Here is an 18,945-nt window from a genome sequence, read left to right as displayed (position 1 = left end):
ATTTCTGTGTAATATATAAATGTGCTATACATTACTGTACATCTAAACAGGCTGCATACAGGCTACTATACATAACCACTTCCTATATGCATATAAAGTAAGTTCACACTATTCGTAAACTGTTTACAATTCACAGAAGTGGTTTATCCTGTATATAATCATTACTTTTGTATAATTTTAAAGAGTTTGCTGTGCTGTTATTGTTGCACTGAGAGCCACTAAGCCGGAGTCAAATTCTTTTTAAGTGTAAACATACTTGGCCAATAAAGCTGATTATGATTTTGACATTGCAGCTAGAGATGACTTCATGTACTCTGAAGCAACCACAAAGTTGTGCACATCTCTTAAATGAAGACAACAGAGAGATCCCTGCCGACAGGATATTTTTTAATCAGATATTAGTCGTTTGTTTCCCCTCTTTTCTTTTTTCTGTTCAAAACTATTTCTTTGACGTCACGATTTCCGTGCGGTCTCCTTTAAGGTTGCCAGGGGTTACGGGCTCACATGTCAGAACGAGGAGAATTGACGTCAGTGACGGCTGTTGATTGGTTCTCAGCCGTATCCGGTGGGGCAGCGGTCCAGGGCTCGGGGAAAAAAATCGAAGCGAGGAGGATCTGGTAACGGTACGCTTTGTAGAAATTTCACCCATCCCGAGTCGCTATCGAAGGGCTCGGCAGGAATTCACCGTTTCTTGTGAGTATTCGCGTTGTTTCCGCTCACGGAACATATGACCTCTGGATAGGTGAAATTTGTTTTCTCCGTCTCTCGTTTGTTTATGATAGAACTCAAGATGGCGTCATTGGAGGAGAGCTTTGCCTTTGCACGGAGCTAGCCAGGCTAGGCATCAAACTAGACACTTTGTTTAACATTCTGCTTCACGAAAGCTATTCAAGCAAACATATAAAACATGTATTATTAATTTGTATTTTGTGTTTTTTTGTTATTATAATCTAGGGTGGGTAGTATTTCAGTATTAGCTTGTTGTAAGTTACTTGGCTGCAGCCGTCAGCCTTCCTGACCTACACGGTGTTAACGTTACAGGCAGGGCATTTGCCTTATACTGTCTCCACAGGCGATAGTATTTATTTTAATATTTACATCCATCCTCGTGCACACTCCATTGTTACTTTTTCAGTGAGATCATTGTGCATTGTATTGTTTTCTCTAACACCACTGACACTTCTCCTCTTGTCAGCTGAAGTGATGCTGCAGGTCACTAATTCAATTAGAGAATTAACTTGTTAATTATAAATTTTAACTACCTCAGATTTTAAATATAACATTTATTATGATAGTATGATCATATGAGGCAGACCTGTTGTTGGGTCTTTCCTGTAGTCTTAGCACTTAATTTATACCACCTGGTCTAAAAACAGTATCATTTATCACTTAGTTATTCCTGTGGTAGGTTTAGATTGAAGAAAGCCTGCCAAGTTTCCGCCATGAGTGTAGTTAGCTGCAGAAAGGACGTGCCAGCCTCATCTTTGATAACATGGCAAGTAATCTCCCCAGGGCCTTGTCAGATTAGAAATTATCTGAATCCTATTATACTGATGCACATGCATGATACACTTGCAGGCAGAGGATGGATCGGTCTGTTCTGCTGTGCTCCACAGGACTGTCATTTACTCATCTAAAATGCACGTGTTGGTTACAGCACATCTTTAGAGGCCTTCCTGTTTTAGACTGCACAGCCCAATCAAGCTCAGGGCTATCTGAAGAAGCTTTTATCACAGAGGTTGATCAGATGATCAGGGATCTGTCAGGCTGTTTTTCTCAGAAGCAGTTTTGTGGCCTTAAATGTTAAAACTTCAAGTAAGTGTATGTTTGCTCTTATGGGTTTGGTCTGTTTCACAGTGGATTGATTCAGTATTTGGCCATTTGTCTAAATTTAGGCCTTGTGTATGATACTGTTACAGCCAGTGTGATAGTAGGCTTCATTCAGGCTGCTGAAAAACTGAAATTGTTTTGAGTAAATAAACCCAGGACAGACAGTGTGCCTGTCCTAGTTTGTGGTCTATAGTCAGAAATGTGTGATCACATCATATGACCAGTTTTCACTCCTGCCACTTAGAAGCACTCAGGCTCCACAGAGCAAAACAACACCCCATCTCTCCATGCCTTCTCACTCAGGCTCTATTTTTCTCACATTCTTGCGTTTTCTTTCTGTCCATTTCTCATGACGACACACAGACACTTTTCTGTTGCTCTCTGGTAATCCAGTAAATCCATATTGTAGCAGTGATCTGAAATTATGCCCCCCCCCCCCCCCCCGTTCCTGTCCTCTCTCTCCCTCCAGTACAAAGGTTAGAGGTCACAGAGCAGGGTTGCGGTTGTCGTCATGGCATCTGGAAGTACGAGCAGTGAGGAGGAGCGGAGCCTGAGGGAGTGTGAGCAGTACGTGCAGAAACACAACATTCAACAGCTGCTGAAGGACTGCATTGTCCAACTGTGCACCTCCAGGCCAGACAGGCCCATGGCCTTCCTCAGGGAGTACTTCGAGAGGCTGGAGAAGGTATATGTATATGTGTGTGTGTGTGTGTGTGTGTGTGTGTGTGTGTGTGTGTGTGTACTGTTGGTTGTCCTTATTGGTCAGAAAACAAATTATTACACAGTGAAAGATGAACATGATTCATTCTTGTATTACACTAGACAGGTGTTTTCTCATAATCCAGCCAGTGTTTGACATCATAACTATTAACTCTTTGTCAGGCGGTATTTCCTTTTACTCACTTAGAAACCCCCCTGACAGATGGACTGATTTAATCAGTTGATCAGTTTAAACATGTCTTAACACAGATAATGTCACATATGAAGCAATATCTGTTATCATTTTTCTCTGTAAGTATTTTCTGAATACTTGCATCATACACCATAGCCTGCTCTGATACTGATACTGTTGTAGCTGTAAAATGGTGGATAAATAGTGTTAAACGTCATACAACTCATTTCACTATCAGAATTTGAGCCATTTGGTCTGATAACATTTGGAAAGTCAAGAAGAGCTGCCTGATTAAATGATTTTATTCAAGTAAGCAGAGATCTAACCAGAGGTTAGCCAGCTCAGCCAGTGGAAGTATCTGGTGCACACGCTGTGCCCATAGAGCATTCTCAGTATGCATTCATCCGGCCAGTGTGGGAATGACAAACATAACATCACATTTAAATACTCTTGTTTACTGTGAAATGCAGAGAGATTTATCTGGCAGTGATAGGCTTTATCAGCATTGTGTGAACTTGTTTGGCAAAGGCTTGAATGTAACACTCCATTCATTTAAATTTAAAAGTTCCACACTGCAGGTTTAAAGCCTCTTTATCTTTGTGTCAACTAGCACACTTTAATGCTCTTTGCACAATTATTTTAATAGAAACAATATGGTGTTGTACAATTGCTTTTTATGGTATCCACCTTCTTTGAACAAGATTTCCCAAGTGTATATTATGTACACTTGGTGATAAGGTTTTAAGTAGCCGTGTTCCACACCAGATTTTACATCTACTGTAAATATCAAGAAATAGTTATGAAAAATCTCTGATGTCAGATGAACATCACAATGATCCAATTAAATTTCACACACAATAACTGAAATTCAACATTTTATTACTTATGCTGTAAAATGTTTGACTAAACAGATTTCTGAACTGGTCTTTAAACTGTTGCTTGTATGCTATTGTTATATTCTTAAAGATACACCTATGACTAGCTTCCATTTCATTTTAGGTAGGATTGATATGGTTTTTTTAGGCGGTTATCTTCTTCTTATTTATAAAATTGATCTCAGATGCTCATCTGGCAGTAACTACCCAATCCTCTTGGAGCTTATTATTAGTTATACCAAGACAAAGACATGAAGAAATGTAGCTCAAAAGGTGTTTACTTATATACTGAATCATTTTAAGAAGAAACGTGTAACATAACTTTTCAGTAGTGCTTTTATTTGATTGCTTGATTCAATGTAGCTTTTCATTCAGAACATTATTTAAGTTTATTTTATGTTGTATTTGATGTGTTTATACTTTTTTTGCACTTAAAAACTGCTTTGAATGAACTACAACAGCTATAAACCTTATTGTCTGATGGCACTCCTCTCCCTCATTGCCTTTCTGCCCTCCAGGAGGAGGCCAAGCAGATTCAGAACCAGCAGAAGGCCAGCAGTTCCCGTTCAGACTCCCGTGATGAGGAGGTGTCTCCACCCATGAACCCGGTGGTAAAGGGTCGCCGGCGGAGAGGAGCCTTCAGCGCAGAGGTTTACACAGAGGAGGATGCAGCCTCATATGTCAGAAAGGTAGATACATACAGCTGTGAGATCCACAAGAAAATCCACACACTTCCACCAATGAGAAGTTATATTTTCTTGAAACACATAACATGCCTGTGCTGTTTTGTTAAGGTCATTCCAAAAGACTACAAGACGATGGCAGCCTTGGCCAAAGCTATTGAAAAGAATGTGCTCTTCTCACATCTGGATGACAACGAGAGGAGGTACATGCCTCAATACAGTGTGTTTCAATGGTTTTATGAGTGAAGCTTGACTAAATGCAGTCAGCTGACTCTCCTTATGAATCTGTTTGCTTCCAGCGACATATTTGATGCAATGTTTCCAGTCACCTACATCGCCGGGGAAACAGTTATTCTGCAGGGTAAGATCACATCTTTTCAGTGTTAGGTTGAGTTAACATTTAACCAAATCAAAGTCTTTGTGTGATCGTGGTAGTAACAGTATTGTTGTGTGTATCCAGGTGACGAAGGTGACAATTTCTATGTTATCGACCAAGGAGAAATGGATGTAAGTATCTGATCCTCATCTATCTATTTTGTTTTTTTCTTTTCTATAAAGTAGAAAGCAATGTTAAACTATAGAGCTTCTTTGTCTTTTTCTATCAAGATTAAATACATTACTTTTTTTCTACTTCAAATTTCTAATAGTTTTGCTTGGTTTCTGTTTCTCTTCTGTTTTCCTTATTTTCTGTACTGCCAATCTGACAGGTGTACGTGAACAATGAATGGGTGACTAGCATTGGGGAAGGTGGCAGCTTTGGAGAGCTGGCGCTGATATACGGCACCCCAAGGGCAGCCACAGTTAGAGCCAAGACCAACGTCAAGCTGTGGGGCATCGACAGAGACAGCTACAGGAGAATACTTATGGTGAGGAGAAGAATCATAATACACCACATTTTTAAAAAGCTTGTTTTTGATGTATTTATCTGGAAATTTGTAGTTTTTAAGCACACTAACGCAAATGCCTTTCTCTTCAGGGAAGCACTTTGAGAAAGAGGAAGATGTACGAGGAATTCCTCAGGAAAGTGTCCATTTTAGGTGGGTGATTTCATTTTCTTTGTCTTTTTAAATCAACGTCATCTTCTAACTCTTGAATAGAAGAAAAGAAGCACATTACGGTACTTTGTGTTTGGTGTTGAGATTGAAATAACTTAAAAGAGGCAAAACCAATAACAGTTTGAGCCTTTTTTAAATGTGATCCGTCCCTTCAGCTGAATTCTTGTCTTGGTGTTCGCCCCCCCCTCAGAGTCTCTTGACAAATGGGAGCGCCTGACAGTCGCTGATGCTCTGGAGCCCGTCCAGTTTGAGGACGGACAGAAGATTGTTGTGCAGGGAGAGCCTGGAGATGAGTTCTTCATCATCTTGGAGGTAAACACTTAGATCTCTAACTCTCACACACACACACACACACACACACACACACACACACACACACACACACACTCCTTCATACATGGCAGTTTTGTCATAGTACCAGAATATCACCTCTGAACTCTTGAGATGGCATGATAAGTTACTTAATGTAGTTTTTTGAGGTGTCCATAATTGTTGGATGTCTATATTTGATGTTGACCCAATTTCATGAAACATTTCAGCAGATCTTGAATCTTCTTGTGACCCCAGTGGATTTTTTAAATTATTCCAAACATGTTTTCCACACATGTGCGCCCTCTAGTGGTGATATGAAAATACATTTTTGTTTTGATCAAAGAATCGAAGATGACTTGTTGACCTGTTCAATTCGGAGTTGTGTAAATGTACCAAATGCTTTTTTTTTTTTTTTTTTAAAATGAAGTTAGTGAATAAAAACTTTGTAAAGCTAGATGACCCAAATTGAACTGTGTGTGTGTGTTTGTTTGTTTTTCAGGGTTCTGCAGCTGTGTTGCAGCGTCGCTCAGAGAACGAGGAGTTCGTTGAAGTAGGGAGATTAGGACCTTCGGACTACTTTGGTAAAGACTTAAAGCTTTATTAGAGAACTCTGTTATTTAATGAATGGATTGTTATTTTATGGTACTGTTACAAATGAGGAAAACAATTGGTTTTATAACTATTATTAAAGTTATTAGAGGTATGTGATTAAAAAATATATGGCATGTTATCTTAACCTATGAAAAACTGAGTTGCTTTTGTTTGCATTCTGTCTCAACATCATTAAAAGATTGATGTTTTTTGAGATTTTAAACCATGTGATTGTTTCTGTGTGGTGCAGGTGAGATTGCTCTGCTGATGAACCGTCCCCGCGCTGCCACCGTGGTCGCCCGCGGGCCCCTGAAGTGCGTGAAGCTCGACCGGCCCCGCTTCGAGCGTGTCCTGGGTCCCTGTTCAGACATTCTCAAACGTAACATCCAACAGTACAACAGCTTCGTCTCGCTGTCTGTGTGAAGGGGCTCGTCTTCCCGCCCCACTCTCTCCCCCCCTCTCCCTCTTTTTCTCCTTTTAGACCCAGGGTCCACCAATGCAATTTGCTTTTTTTTTTTTTTTTTGCCACTTTGTTCTTCTTTCTGATGCTTCCCCCCCCCCCCCTCCCTTTTTATTTTACACACACACTTCATTTGTTGTTACCACCCATCACACAGAGATGACTTTTAGCCATTCACCAGCGCTTGTACCAGCTGCTGTACGCTACCTTGTAGGCACAGTTATATCATGTTACCTATGTTATAAATGTATTTGCTGGTTACACTTTCTTTTTAGACTCAACCTTAAACACAAAGCAGGATTGTTAGGAGATCAGAAAGACATTAGGGTCTCAAACTGATGAGACAGGACAATCAAACTTTACATGGCGCTTTTGGTGCATTTGTTACAGATTTTTGTTTTAGACTGAAGCAAAGAGAGGACTGCTTCTTCCCCGTTTAAGACTTTCCTTTTTGACATCAGTTAGTTTGATTTTATATATATATATATATATATATATATATATATATACGATGTAGAGAAGTACCTTGAAGCTGTAGAGGACAGGAAGAATACGATTGCAACCACATTTCGTCAGCTGTTTCTAAGTTTCAGCAACGATATGATGGTTGTGCTCCATTTGTTACTTTTGGTTACCTTGGATTGGTCTGACGAGACAACGATGAGTCTGTTTTGCTTATTATTAGAGACCTTGTGCAACTTAAGGTTTTTATTTTATTGTGCAGCTACCAGGCTAGTGCCAAATGTTGATTATTGTCACGACGCAAAGATGCATAGCTGTGGAAATGCAGTGCGTGTTCTGTTCCCTAACTATTTTGGAGCTCCAAACAGGAAGTAGTTGTTACCCTTATTGTCCTCTTAATCGGTAGAACGACCATGCAAGAACTGCCTTGACTACTCTGAGGAAAAAATAAATAAAAAAAAGAAAGGGGAAAAAAAAAAAACAAGAGTATTAAGTGTATTTCAGTATTCAAGTTTTTTAGTATATACCAAATAACTTGGTCACTCTTCTGCTATGGTTTGTAATCAAAATGTTATCATAGTATAGTTAAAATGATCACAGTTATATTATTATCATGGACTAAATGATAAACTTATGGTTTGGAGTGATGGTGATCTTAAAAAAAAGATATGTTTAACTGTCTTTTGTAAACACTTATTTTTCCATAAATTCTATTTTAGGTGTCCAGTGCCACAAAGTTAATAAATGCTTCTTCTTGTCGACCGACAAAAACAGTATGTAATTGTATTGTGTAAAACGTCATGGGTTAAAAACTTTTTAAAATAGATGAAATGGGTAATTACAGGTTTATTGAAGTAAAGTCTTGGAAGAAAAAAAAAACAGTTTCAGGACATCTGAAGTATTTATGTATCAAAGCATCAAGGGTGCGCTGACGGGCAGAGTGAGCAGATATTTATTTAAAACTAGTGTCATTGCTTATGCCTATTGAAAAGGTGGCTGTCTTTTCATCAGAGTAGCTTGTGATCTGTTCTCTATGCTTACTTGGCATGATATTTTAGGCATCCAGTGATCCGGTATGAATGGAAGCGTGTATTAAAAAAACGTGCCCTGCAGCTGTGTGCAGGAGCAGGAACTTTGTCAAATATTTGGTTTGTTACTCCCGAGCTTAACTGCTTCATGTCTATTTAGATGGCATAAAATGTTTAGTCTGTCTTTTTTTTTCTTTTTTTTTTTTCTTGAAGATCTTTACCAAATCACACAATGTTGACTTCTGGATTATAGGCTGAACTCTTCATTCCTGCCTCACTGAACCAGTCATGTTTCTGTTTTCTGTTACGTCTCCATTCAAAGCAACTTACACACGCTTAGAATTGAGATCTATGTTTGTATGTCCAAAAAAGATTTGATTTTGGTGCCGATTGCAGGGTAGTCAGGTTAGCGAGAAGACTTTTTGTTAATGGACATAAGTGTATTTTTCTTCATGTGTTCTCCCTAACCCTCAGGTTGTGGATTTGGTGACATCTGGATTTGTGTTATCAGCTTTCTTTACGTTATGACGACACATCCTGTTTATCCTGATCCACAGGAAATGACTCCGTTTAGGGGGGGCGAGGGTTCGGACTCACCTTTTTGTCGAAATATTGTTTTCGTGTAAATAGCAGCATCATCGGTTTTAGTCCAGATGTTTTTAGCCACACTGCAATCGTCCCGGTTTGCCTTAGCTTACCTATCCTGGGCTTACAGTAGTAGTCAGTCACTCCTGCTAGCCCGACCTTTCAGTGAGTTTGTTAGGCCTGCAGCGCAGAGAGCTGCAGGTGATCAGAGGACCATTCTTTTTCTATTCTACCCTGTATTCAGTTTGACCTCCTGTATGTGCAAAGATGTTTATCCTTTTGGTATAGATTGTTCCAGATGGCAGTTTAAGCAATAAAAAAGTAAAAAGAATTAAGCTTTGTCTCGGGCTTCATCATTTTTCAACCTTCGTGTTGTACTTTTAACTGTTTTAATGTATTTCAGGATGCTTCTCATTGATTCCAAGGTGTGTAATTAATTCTTTTAATGTTTGATTTACTAATAGTTTAACCAGTTTAAATTATGTTTGAATGAATGTTGAAGACAATCCCAGTAATACTTGATGTAAAGTCAATGGTGGAATCTGTCCACCAGGGGGAGACATGATGCTGTTTATAAAGTACAGGAAAGCCTGACTATAGTTGGCATTCATCTGTGCTCCAAAACTTAAACATTTAAATCTATAACCACAATTTAAATATACAACATTCCTCTGTCTTCTTTGGGGAACTCTCATTATTCTTAAACATGCTTTGTCTGGTTAATAATACATTTTATGACTCAGTTTTTCCATTGTTTTTATGACTTTATACAACTTAGGTCATTTTTCCATCCACTCATATTTTCAAATAATGAGCAAACATTACAAACTTAATTAATGGACTGCTCTAACATTTGCTGCTTTAAAATAGTTGCTAATTTGGAGTTGAAAAAGTTCAGCCTGTTTCTACATTTTAATAGAATTACAAGGTAAGATGTTGAGGTATGATGGCATATGTTGATGTTTTATGATCATGCTGCTAATCAGCCTCCCTGCCTGATTTGACATGTACTGTTAAGATCCACATCACGATTGACACATCAGATTTCTCCATCATGTCCACAGAAGAAAACTTACTGATTTATAATAGGAAAACACTGATTTTTGGTTCAGAACTATCCACTTGGTATAATATGACACTTTAGGTTTGCTGTTTCTCTATCTGTGCCTGTTTTAGTTGACAGTGGTGTAGATGTTTGAACAAAGATGAGACTGAGAAAGATTACATGTCTGGAAAGTGGGGTGGAGTAAACTAAATGGCTGTTAAATAAGTATCACTTTTGTCACATACATACACCAGATCACACTACTGTTTCTTACACTTCACAAATTGCACACCGTCATCACACAAAATAACTTTATTCTATAATTTTAACATCAAGTGGACATAAATCTTTCTCTCCACAGTCACAATATTCACCAGCATTCATTTGATAAAGTCCAAACAACTTATCCAGTGCATCACAGCTCTCTCGTGAAAAACTTCACTGCTGATTTGGAGGAGTATGACAGTGAGAGAGCTTGTATGGCTTCATGTATCAATGTCTGCAGGTCTTTAAAAACTCTCCAAACTAATGAAATCTCCCATATTCCCAGATTAATGGCCACTCTCCCAACTAATTTACCAACTGAAAAAAGTCTCAAATGACTAAAGTCTTTAATTTAAATGTTTAAACCTCTAAACCCCTGATCTACATGCACATAAAAATGATAGCCTTGTAACAAAAGGAAATAAAAGGCAGTTGGAATTTGATGCCTGCAGTGATTCATGTCCTGAACCTCCCAAATGAGATTTCTTCGCTCTCTGACAAGCCCCCCTCGTAGCTCCTCTGAAGATTTCACAGCATCTTCCATCTATGGCTTGTTCCTTAAATTGAAACCATCTGAGCCTCGTTTGCTCACAAGTCTTCTATAGAGATAAGTCTTTCTTTCTTCCTTTGTTACCTTGACTTTGTCATATCTGTGTCAGTCTGAGGTCTCGCTGTGGATTTGACAAAGTCTTTGGTGATCACCTCTTCCTCGCCCAGCCTCCGGATGCAGCGCTGGACCATTCGGAGGACCTTCTGTAATCTACGGTCCAGAGCTAAGAGGTGGGGTTCTGTCAGAATCGGACGTAAAGGGTCTCCTTGCAGGGACTCCCTCATCAGGTCGCTGAGCCTGAACTCTGGTCGAGACAAGAGCTGTAGCCTCAGAAGAGTGGAGCGCTTTATCCTGGGATTGGAAAGGAGACGAGTGAAGAAAGGATGGATAGTAGAACAGAGGAGGAAGAGGAGATGGAACATGAAATCTATATATGTAAAAATTTTCTACAAAGAAATACAGACAAGTCGATTGCACATCATACTTACATGCAGCACTGAGATAGTGGAGCAAGGATGGACATTTCATCATGAGAATGTTTCCCAAACCTAAAAACAGGATGTGTTTCCAAATGTGAGCAAAAATACGGAACCACAATGTATAATTTCACAAGATTCCAATGCCTATCAAAGTTTTTATCTCACCCTCTTGCATTGTCCAAGTGGAGAAGGAATCCTTCATCCCCAAATTTGGTGAAAATCTCGTAGTGGTGCCTGTCCATGTTGCCTGCAGCAGAGGTTGAGAAACACATACAATATGTGTTGTAGTGAAACATCTGGCGATTATGTGAAGATTAGATGATGTATTAGAAAAAATAAATACCTGTAAGGAAGTCAAAAATAGACATATCTATGATGTTGAGGAGCCTATTGCCAGAGTTGTAAGGATAAAGCTGCTTTACAGTGTCACAGAAGAACGGATTCACTTCCCACCTTTAAAACAGATATAAAACATACATGAACTACAGTGAAACTCTCATCCAGGAATTGTTAACTGTATTTGGATATTATATTTGACCATATATTTGTAACAGTGTGAGAAAACAGTATCTAAAATTGTCCCTCATATTCCTTATACTCCCATACCACCTGCTTTATGTAAAATCAGTATCACTGCATCCATTATTTTTAGACTTTTAAAACATTAGTAGAATGAAAAACAGCAGCATTGTGAATAATGTTCCCCCAGCCTGTAAGCCTAATTTTATACTGTTAGTCACTGAGGCAGATTTCATGAGAAGCCCCCTCAATTGCATAAAAAGATAAAACAGGAAGAGGTTGTGTTCATTCGGTAAATGACTTCCATAGATTAAAAACATAGTTGGTGGTGTGGCAGAGACAAAAAGAGAAAGAAAACTCTTTTATCTTTGTCAGTAATGTGACAAAGCCTTTAACCAAAGAAACAAACATCCAATTTGACACTTTAAATGTGGTATAGTGTGAGAAGCAGGCCACCAACTGTCTCAACCACAGTTAGATTAAAAGTGACTCAAGTATATGACAGTTAATTTGCACCATGCTGCGCCTTTAACTTCACAATGTGATGATGAACATATTTCACTTTCACCAACCCATTGAACTAAACCGTACTAATGAAATAAATGTAATTTTTCTAGTGTTCAGAAGTGGAGGTCTTACTCCTCTCGTCCAGTGAAGGTGTAGGAGCGTATCCAGGGGTTGGGGATGGAGATGCGGGGAGCGATGCTGAGTCCAGGCAGGTAAGCAGACAAGGAGCCCTCCAGCAGGTCAGGGCTCCCACACACCGCATACTCTGTCTTGCACACGTACAGGCACTTGGCAAAGAAACACGTGTTGTTCGCTGTTTGGGAAGCGGAGCAAAATGGTGGAATACAAATGAGTTTCTTGTTCACATGCGATTACACGCCTTTTGATCAGCTCTGCCTTCCCCTCAAGCTGGATGCTGTGTCACCAGCAAGAAAAACATAAAAACAGCCCAAAATAAGTCGCAGATACAGTAGACTACACTTTATACTGATGTGCTGTGTTAACAAAGATGCTGTTATTAAGTGAGATGTTTGTCATATAATGTCGTCAATAAGCACCTTGCTGTTTCTGGCTATTTGCATCATCATTCTAGGACTACAAATATTGGACCTGATATAGACCTTCAAAACTTCTCCAAGATGGTCAAACAAAATCTACAAACCCTGACAATCAACTCTTTGACTTTGACATGTTACAAGGAACATAAAGGTTGAATGAACAGTTTGACATTGTGGGGAAAACAATTCAAATATGTCCATTGAATATGAAGCTACGACAACAATAAGCTTAGCTTAGCATAAAGAAGGAAGCAGTGAGTCTTCGCTGGTTGCCTGGAAGCCTAGGAAGTCACTGGGTTAGGGTTAACCATAGGCTTTTTTTGGTTTATATTATATAGTGTTTTTTTAAAGTGTATATTGATATAGATGCTAATTTAATGTAAAGTTAAGTTTGATCAAATGGCACACACAAAACTGATGAGAAATGTATTATTCCATCATGGAGGAGGAGTACTGTAAGGTTGCAAGTAGGTCTGACAGTTATTTTCTTTAACAATCAATTGATTGTTCATTGTAAAACATATAAGAACATGCTAGTCATTACTCCCCCAAGCCTGGGTTAAAACTTTCAAATGGCTTACTTTTAAAACCCTAAACATGTTGAGTTTACTATCATGGGAAAACCGTCACCAGTGAATTTTTGCATTTTTTCATTAAAAAATACTTATTTCTAATTACTCAATTATCAAAATATTGGCCAATTCATCTTCTGCCAATCAAGTGATAAATGAAGCTTCTAATCATTTCAGCTCTAAAGCGCTACCACGTTATAGTGTTGGTCAGTACAACAAACTTTTTTGCCAAGGCCCCACATACAGTTAATCCAGCCATGCCAGAAATGTCCAGCTATTCCCTTACAAAGAAAAGAGGCCTGCTGGTGCTTTACCTGGTGAGGTAAAGAAGACAGCTCGTAGGTCTTCATTGTGGGTCACTTGGAGGACTTCTGCTGAGATGTTCACCAGCCTGCCAGCCACTGGTGGGACCCTGCGGAAGTCCAGGATCCTACGACAAATAGGTTGATGAGATTCAGAAGTAAAACCTTATCTCTGTGGAAAAAGGGGGAAAAGTTTACAGTTCATGCCTCCACTCTGAATGTAAATGTAATGTGAACCCTCTAAAGATGAAAGCAGCCTTATCTGTGTCTCCTCACCTCATTTCACAGGAGCCCACGGTTCATTCTGACTGATTCTTATCAATGAATACACCCTATTAACAGTCTCCACGCTGTATAATTCACCCGGCTGTGTTCAAATACACTATCGAGAGCTTACAACACCTCGAGGACCATATTTCAGTCATGTGTCGAAAACAGTAATCAAACAGCAATCAGCGGGGGAAGCTGAATTGCTGTTTCTAAAATCGTTGGCATTCCCCAACTACTGATTGGAAGCGATAATGATACAGGCTCCTGGCAGCCGACACAGACACAACAGAGAGACAGACGACACACTGCCACAGATTAAAAACACACCACCATGAATTAAAAATAGGAAAGAGCTGTCGTGTCTTGGTGGATGAAACTGTAAATGATGCTTACATTTCAAAAACTGACAAAGATCTAAAATATGAGTACTAATGTGGCATAATAATAAGAGTTTGTGTGAAATTATAGTGATTGTTAGTCATTATAGCAGCTGTTGACGTGGCACTCGTGTTGTTTTCTGTCTCGGGTGGAGAAACGATGACTTATCATTGTGTGCAGCCTGTTAATGATACTGTCTAGCTCAGATGACTATTTCACCTCAGCTCAGTTTATATATGTGTGTGTGTGTGTGTGTGTTTGTGTCCATAGTCTGGTTTTTACTGATCAGCTGGTTGGGAAATCCAGGGTTGGGCAAACATGTCGCAATCTTTGCGTTAGGCTGAAAGGTTTATTTGCTGGCAGAAGAAGAGAGACTTTTTTCATACCTATTTGTTGGATTTTTGGAATATTTATAGGTTGCTTTTCATTAGTGATTTTCTACTACTAGAATTCTACCTCTGCATATTAATGATTGCAAGCTAATTTCATCATTGCATTCAGTCTCTTTTGTTGTTATATGCATTTTCAAGAATTATTATGAATCAAGAGTCTGATGCATAGGTGATAACTAAGAATTTAGTGTGTTTCTCAACTGGTCATTATTTGAAATATAGGTGTGCAATACTGCTGTTTCCAAATTAGAAACCTTTAACAACTCATCTTTACTTGTTTTTGTTCAACATTTGCATCATGGATTGTGCCTTTAAAGTAAAGTACTCAAATAGAAACACATTTGTAGCACTCCAGTTTGCACCACAGCCACAACTGAGACCAATAAAAGACAGATGTGCAACCAAAACTAAAATTACCCTCAAGCACTACTGCTGCATAAATTCAAGGAGAAGGCGCTCAAAACACCCAGAGTGAATAATGATAGTAAAACAAGAAAAACAATAAAGTGGGCATTATGAGTGAAGAAAAGGGGGGCTGCACCTGTCCAAGTGAAAGGCAGCGATCTCTGCATTGTGTCTCTGGAAATCAACAAAGTAGAAGAAGTCTTCTGGAGTCACATCATCCCTCTGCTGCCTGACATACACACACAAACACACACACACACACACACACACACACACACACACACACACACACACACACACACACAAACACAAACACAAACACAAACACAAACACAAACACAAACACAAACACACACACACACACACACAAACACAATCAAAAGATACAAAGTGATCAAATAGTCACTTATAATGTTCAGTAGTATACAATCAACATGATAGATATTATGTAGCCTGACATAAGCTAAAATAGGACATGACATGAGATAATGTACTGTGATGAGGTTATGTAAGTTTGTTTTGGTCGATCTCAGTCACAGACGTTGGTTTAACCCTTTATAGGACACTCATTGAAAGGAAGGGAGGAAGGATGGAAGGATGGAAGGAAGGAAAGGAAGGAGGGAAGGAAGGAAGGGAAGGTAGGGGGAGGAAAGAAAGAGAGAAGGAGGGAGGGAGGAAGGGAAGAAAGAAGGAAGGAAGGAAGAAGAAAAGGGGATGGAGGAAGGAAAGAAGGAAGGAAGGAAGAAGAAAAGGGGATGGAGGAAGGAAAGAAGGAAGGGAGGAGAGAAGGAGGGAGGGAGGAAGAACAGATGGAAGGAAGGAAAGGAGGGAAGTAAGGACGGAGGAAGGAAAGAAGGAAGGGAGGAGAGAAGGAGGGAGGGAGGAAGGACAGATGGAAGGAAGTAAAGGAAGGAAGGACGGAGGAAATAAGGAACGAGGGAGGGAGAAAGGAAAAGAGGAAGGGAATAAAGAAGGCAGGGAGGAAAGAAAGGAAGGAAGGAAGGAAAGAAGGAAGGAAGGATATTTTGGGATATTTACAGAAGTTACCAAATATAATCATTTGCCCAATAAAGGGTTAAAATGTATTGCAGAGCCACTTTTTCTTTGTGTGATTTCAACTTTATGTCTATGCTTTACCTATTGCGCACTGACATAAATAAGGCATTTATTGTGTTTGATGAAGACCACCAATTCATCAATTGAGGATTCACTTCTCACCTCATTGGTTTGAACATGGCCTTGGCAAAGTTACGCATCTTCAGAGCCAGTTTAAGGTGGTGTCCACTGGGCTTCACCACTGGAGAGTAGAGAGGCAGAAATATGAGTCAGTGATGTTGGGTACAGGCTAGAGGAAATCAGCAAACTTTACATCACACAAGTCAACCTTTGTGTTTGAATGCTGCTGCATAACAACTTAAAAACTCGACAGACTTGACAGAAGTAGCATCATAGCATCAGGTAACTGAGACAGTGTTTCCTTATCATCTTAAATCCCCAGGAGCCAGTTCAAACTTTGGACTATTTTTTACTGTAGATACGCCTGTTCCCAGTGAAAATGGGGGGTAATTGGGAGTTGGTCACACAGCTTGCGCTCTGCTCTCTCAGCAACTTAGGTTCCTTTTTTCTCTCTTTGGTTGCATATTATGTCACAGCAGTAGACCAGACTAACCACACACACGCCTCCCTGCTATATACTGTGAAACTCCAGGGTATTAATAGTTAACAATCGCACAAAGTTTACATTCACTACTTTTTTGGGATAGATGAATCAAAGAGGATCAAACGGCTACAAACAGCCTTTGTGTCTGATGAACACCATCACTGTTGGGTTACTGAGATAATGAGAAAACCGCATGAGGTTAAATTTAAAAATGAGGGAGTGATTGTTTTGTTGCATTTCTTCATCTGAGTGAATGACGTTTGTGTGGTCAGCCTCCTCACTGTGCAGGAACGCTGGTGAGATGCTGATTGAACAAAAACATGGAATATTAGTCACTTCACATACCTTACTGGGTTATAAAGTATGAAAAGATACATTTTTTTAGGTACTGAAATGCTTTTTGCAATCCATTTTTTTTAGTGCTGACTGAATGTTGTATATGTTATAGTCTTATAAAAATATTTTGTCGTCTACGTATCTTTCTCAGTAACTTTTTCAGTTATCCATCCATACATTTGCAGCTTTGCATGGTATTCAGAGGTAGTAGATGACAGTGTAGGTGGTGGCTGGTGTGTAGGTTGAAGCCTGGAAAACATTGGCTTCCCTCAGAGCACGCAGACATCAAACATTTAATTAAGAGCCCACCCTTTGAACACCAACCAAAGCCTGTTTTTGTTGGGGGGGTTTTCCGCCCCAGAGCAAGTGTCTTAACCAGAAAGACAAATCTGAATTTTTGGTGCCAAACAAAAAACAAAATCCTCACTATCACAAAGACAGCAGCGTGTTTGTCTCCGATGGTGCCACCAAGCACAGCGGGGAAAAAAAGAGAGAGAGAGAAACAAAGGAGCTAGGCAGCAATCGAACACATATGCTGTTATGTGCTGTACGCTATGCGTGGAGCTACACAGCATGAGATATGAGATTTAACAAAACATCAAAATCCCAAACAGTCCAAAAAATACATCTTATTGAATACAGTGGTGAACTGACGGTACCTTGAGTGCAATCACATGCTCCTTTTAGAGCCTTCTCGTCTTGAGTGTAATCTGCAAGAGATAAATGTTTGTTAGCTCATAATTTAGTGCATGATTATTACATTCTCAATTGTCTTAAAGCAATAGTCAGGAATCCAAATTAACACTGACACATGCTTTTTGTTGCTGTTATCATTCTTCCTGGAGAGCCCTCCATAATGTACTTTCATTGCAAGTGATGGGGGGCAAACTCTACAGTCTTCCTTCTGTGCTAAATGCTTTTAAAATTTGATTTGAAGATAATTTGAAGCTTCAGTTGTTCAAATTAGTCAAATCAAGTCAAACACTTTCAAAGTTCCTGTCTTTTTGGTGCCAATTCCCTCTTCCCCTCATTTGACAAAGAGACTACATTCTTGATAGCTATACTTTGGCTTTACACAAATTACAATTAAATGTGACACTGACATACAGATATTTTAGACTTCATCCATCCATTTATTCATCCATCCATCCATCCATCCATCAATCCACCAATCCATCCATCCACTCATCCATTCATCCATTCATCCATCCATCTGTCACCTGCACTGACGACCGTCATGCTCTGCATGTCTTTGAGGAGTTGTGGGACAGTAGGGTCATCACGGGAGTACAGAGCATAGCGACTTATTCCCAGATGGAACTTCAGCCAGCTGGCATCAGGGTCAAAGGTCACTTCATGCTCAGTCACAGTCATGTTGGAGATGGCTGCGGCCTCACTGTAGTATTTCATATGTCTGAGGAGTGAGATGTCAGACAGAGGGCAGCTTTAGAAGCTGAATACAGACAGCTATCGTCTGTTTAATATCATGTCATCAATCAGCTGTGAATGCCACTTAAAATCAATGAGTTAGCTGATTTAAAGAGAACATTTACAAGAAATATGCTGCTTGGAAATCTCAGACAGGCAAATTAAAAACCCCTTTTAAAAACATTTTTAATAAGCAGTGCTTTTTTGGGGGGAAGACAGCAGATTTAGTGGCAGAACTGGATGGCAAAATGCAATCAACAAGTTTTCCTGAAAGCAGGTCATTAAAAATGAACAAATCAAGATATAAACATTTATTGAAGGCATTTAAACAAGTTTAGCTTGTTTTGTTTGCCCCTGTGGCCCAAATTCCCCTTCACATACAGGATTTTATTTGTCATCTTACAGGCTTTTTATTGTTTTTTTATAGACAGTTAAAACAGTTAAAGACATTTCCACAGTCTCCTCCTCTCTCTGCTATACTTAAAGCCTGAGCTAGAATAATCTGAGA

The 18,945-nt window shown here is 39.4% G+C and overlaps 2 protein-coding genes across 3 annotated transcripts in view; one reads left to right on the top strand and one right to left on the bottom strand.

Moving 5' to 3' along the window:
- The first annotated feature begins 571 nt into the window (after positions 1-571).
- On the top strand, positions 572-8,778 carry LOC128381339 (cAMP-dependent protein kinase type I-alpha regulatory subunit). 2 transcript variants are annotated; one of them, XM_053341335.1, is made up of 11 exons: positions 572-693; positions 2,300-2,515; positions 4,116-4,286; positions 4,392-4,483; positions 4,580-4,641; positions 4,741-4,787; positions 4,988-5,146; positions 5,257-5,317; positions 5,526-5,647; positions 6,147-6,228; positions 6,489-8,778. In XM_053341335.1, exons 2-11 carry the CDS (start codon positions 2,342-2,344, stop codon positions 6,659-6,661), a joined length of 1,143 nt encoding a protein of 380 aa, XP_053197310.1. In that variant the 5' UTR covers positions 572-693; positions 2,300-2,341; the 3' UTR covers positions 6,662-8,778. The 2 variants fall into 2 exon arrangements, with proteins under 2 accessions (XP_053197310.1, XP_053197308.1); XM_053341333.1 differs by having other exon boundaries at positions 4,116-4,483.
- Positions 8,779-10,115: 1,337 nt separating this feature from the next.
- The window catches only part of fam20a (FAM20A golgi associated secretory pathway pseudokinase), a 10,640-nt gene continuing 1,810 nt past the window's right edge, over positions 10,116-18,945 (bottom strand). Inside the window, exons 2-11 of the mRNA XM_053340851.1 lie at positions 18,230-18,423; positions 17,669-17,719; positions 16,232-16,310; positions 15,150-15,242; positions 13,581-13,696; positions 12,270-12,450; positions 11,455-11,564; positions 11,277-11,358; positions 11,121-11,180; positions 10,116-10,983 (exon numbers count right to left, since the gene is read on the bottom strand). Of these exons, the coding sequence (XP_053196826.1) occupies positions 10,713-10,983; positions 11,121-11,180; positions 11,277-11,358; positions 11,455-11,564; positions 12,270-12,450; positions 13,581-13,696; positions 15,150-15,242; positions 16,232-16,310; positions 17,669-17,719; positions 18,230-18,423 (1,237 nt within the window). The 3' untranslated portion in view covers positions 10,116-10,712. The remainder of the gene's footprint in view (positions 10,984-11,120; positions 11,181-11,276; positions 11,359-11,454; positions 11,565-12,269; positions 12,451-13,580; positions 13,697-15,149; positions 15,243-16,231; positions 16,311-17,668; positions 17,720-18,229; positions 18,424-18,945) is intronic.

Source organism: Scomber japonicus, chromosome 20 (assembly GCF_027409825.1).
Source record: "Scomber japonicus isolate fScoJap1 chromosome 20, fScoJap1.pri, whole genome shotgun sequence".
Taxonomy (NCBI): Eukaryota; Metazoa; Chordata; class Actinopteri; order Scombriformes; family Scombridae; genus Scomber; species Scomber japonicus.
The sequence above is the reverse complement of the archived record's forward strand: the minus strand, read 5'-3'. Positions and strand labels throughout refer to the sequence as shown.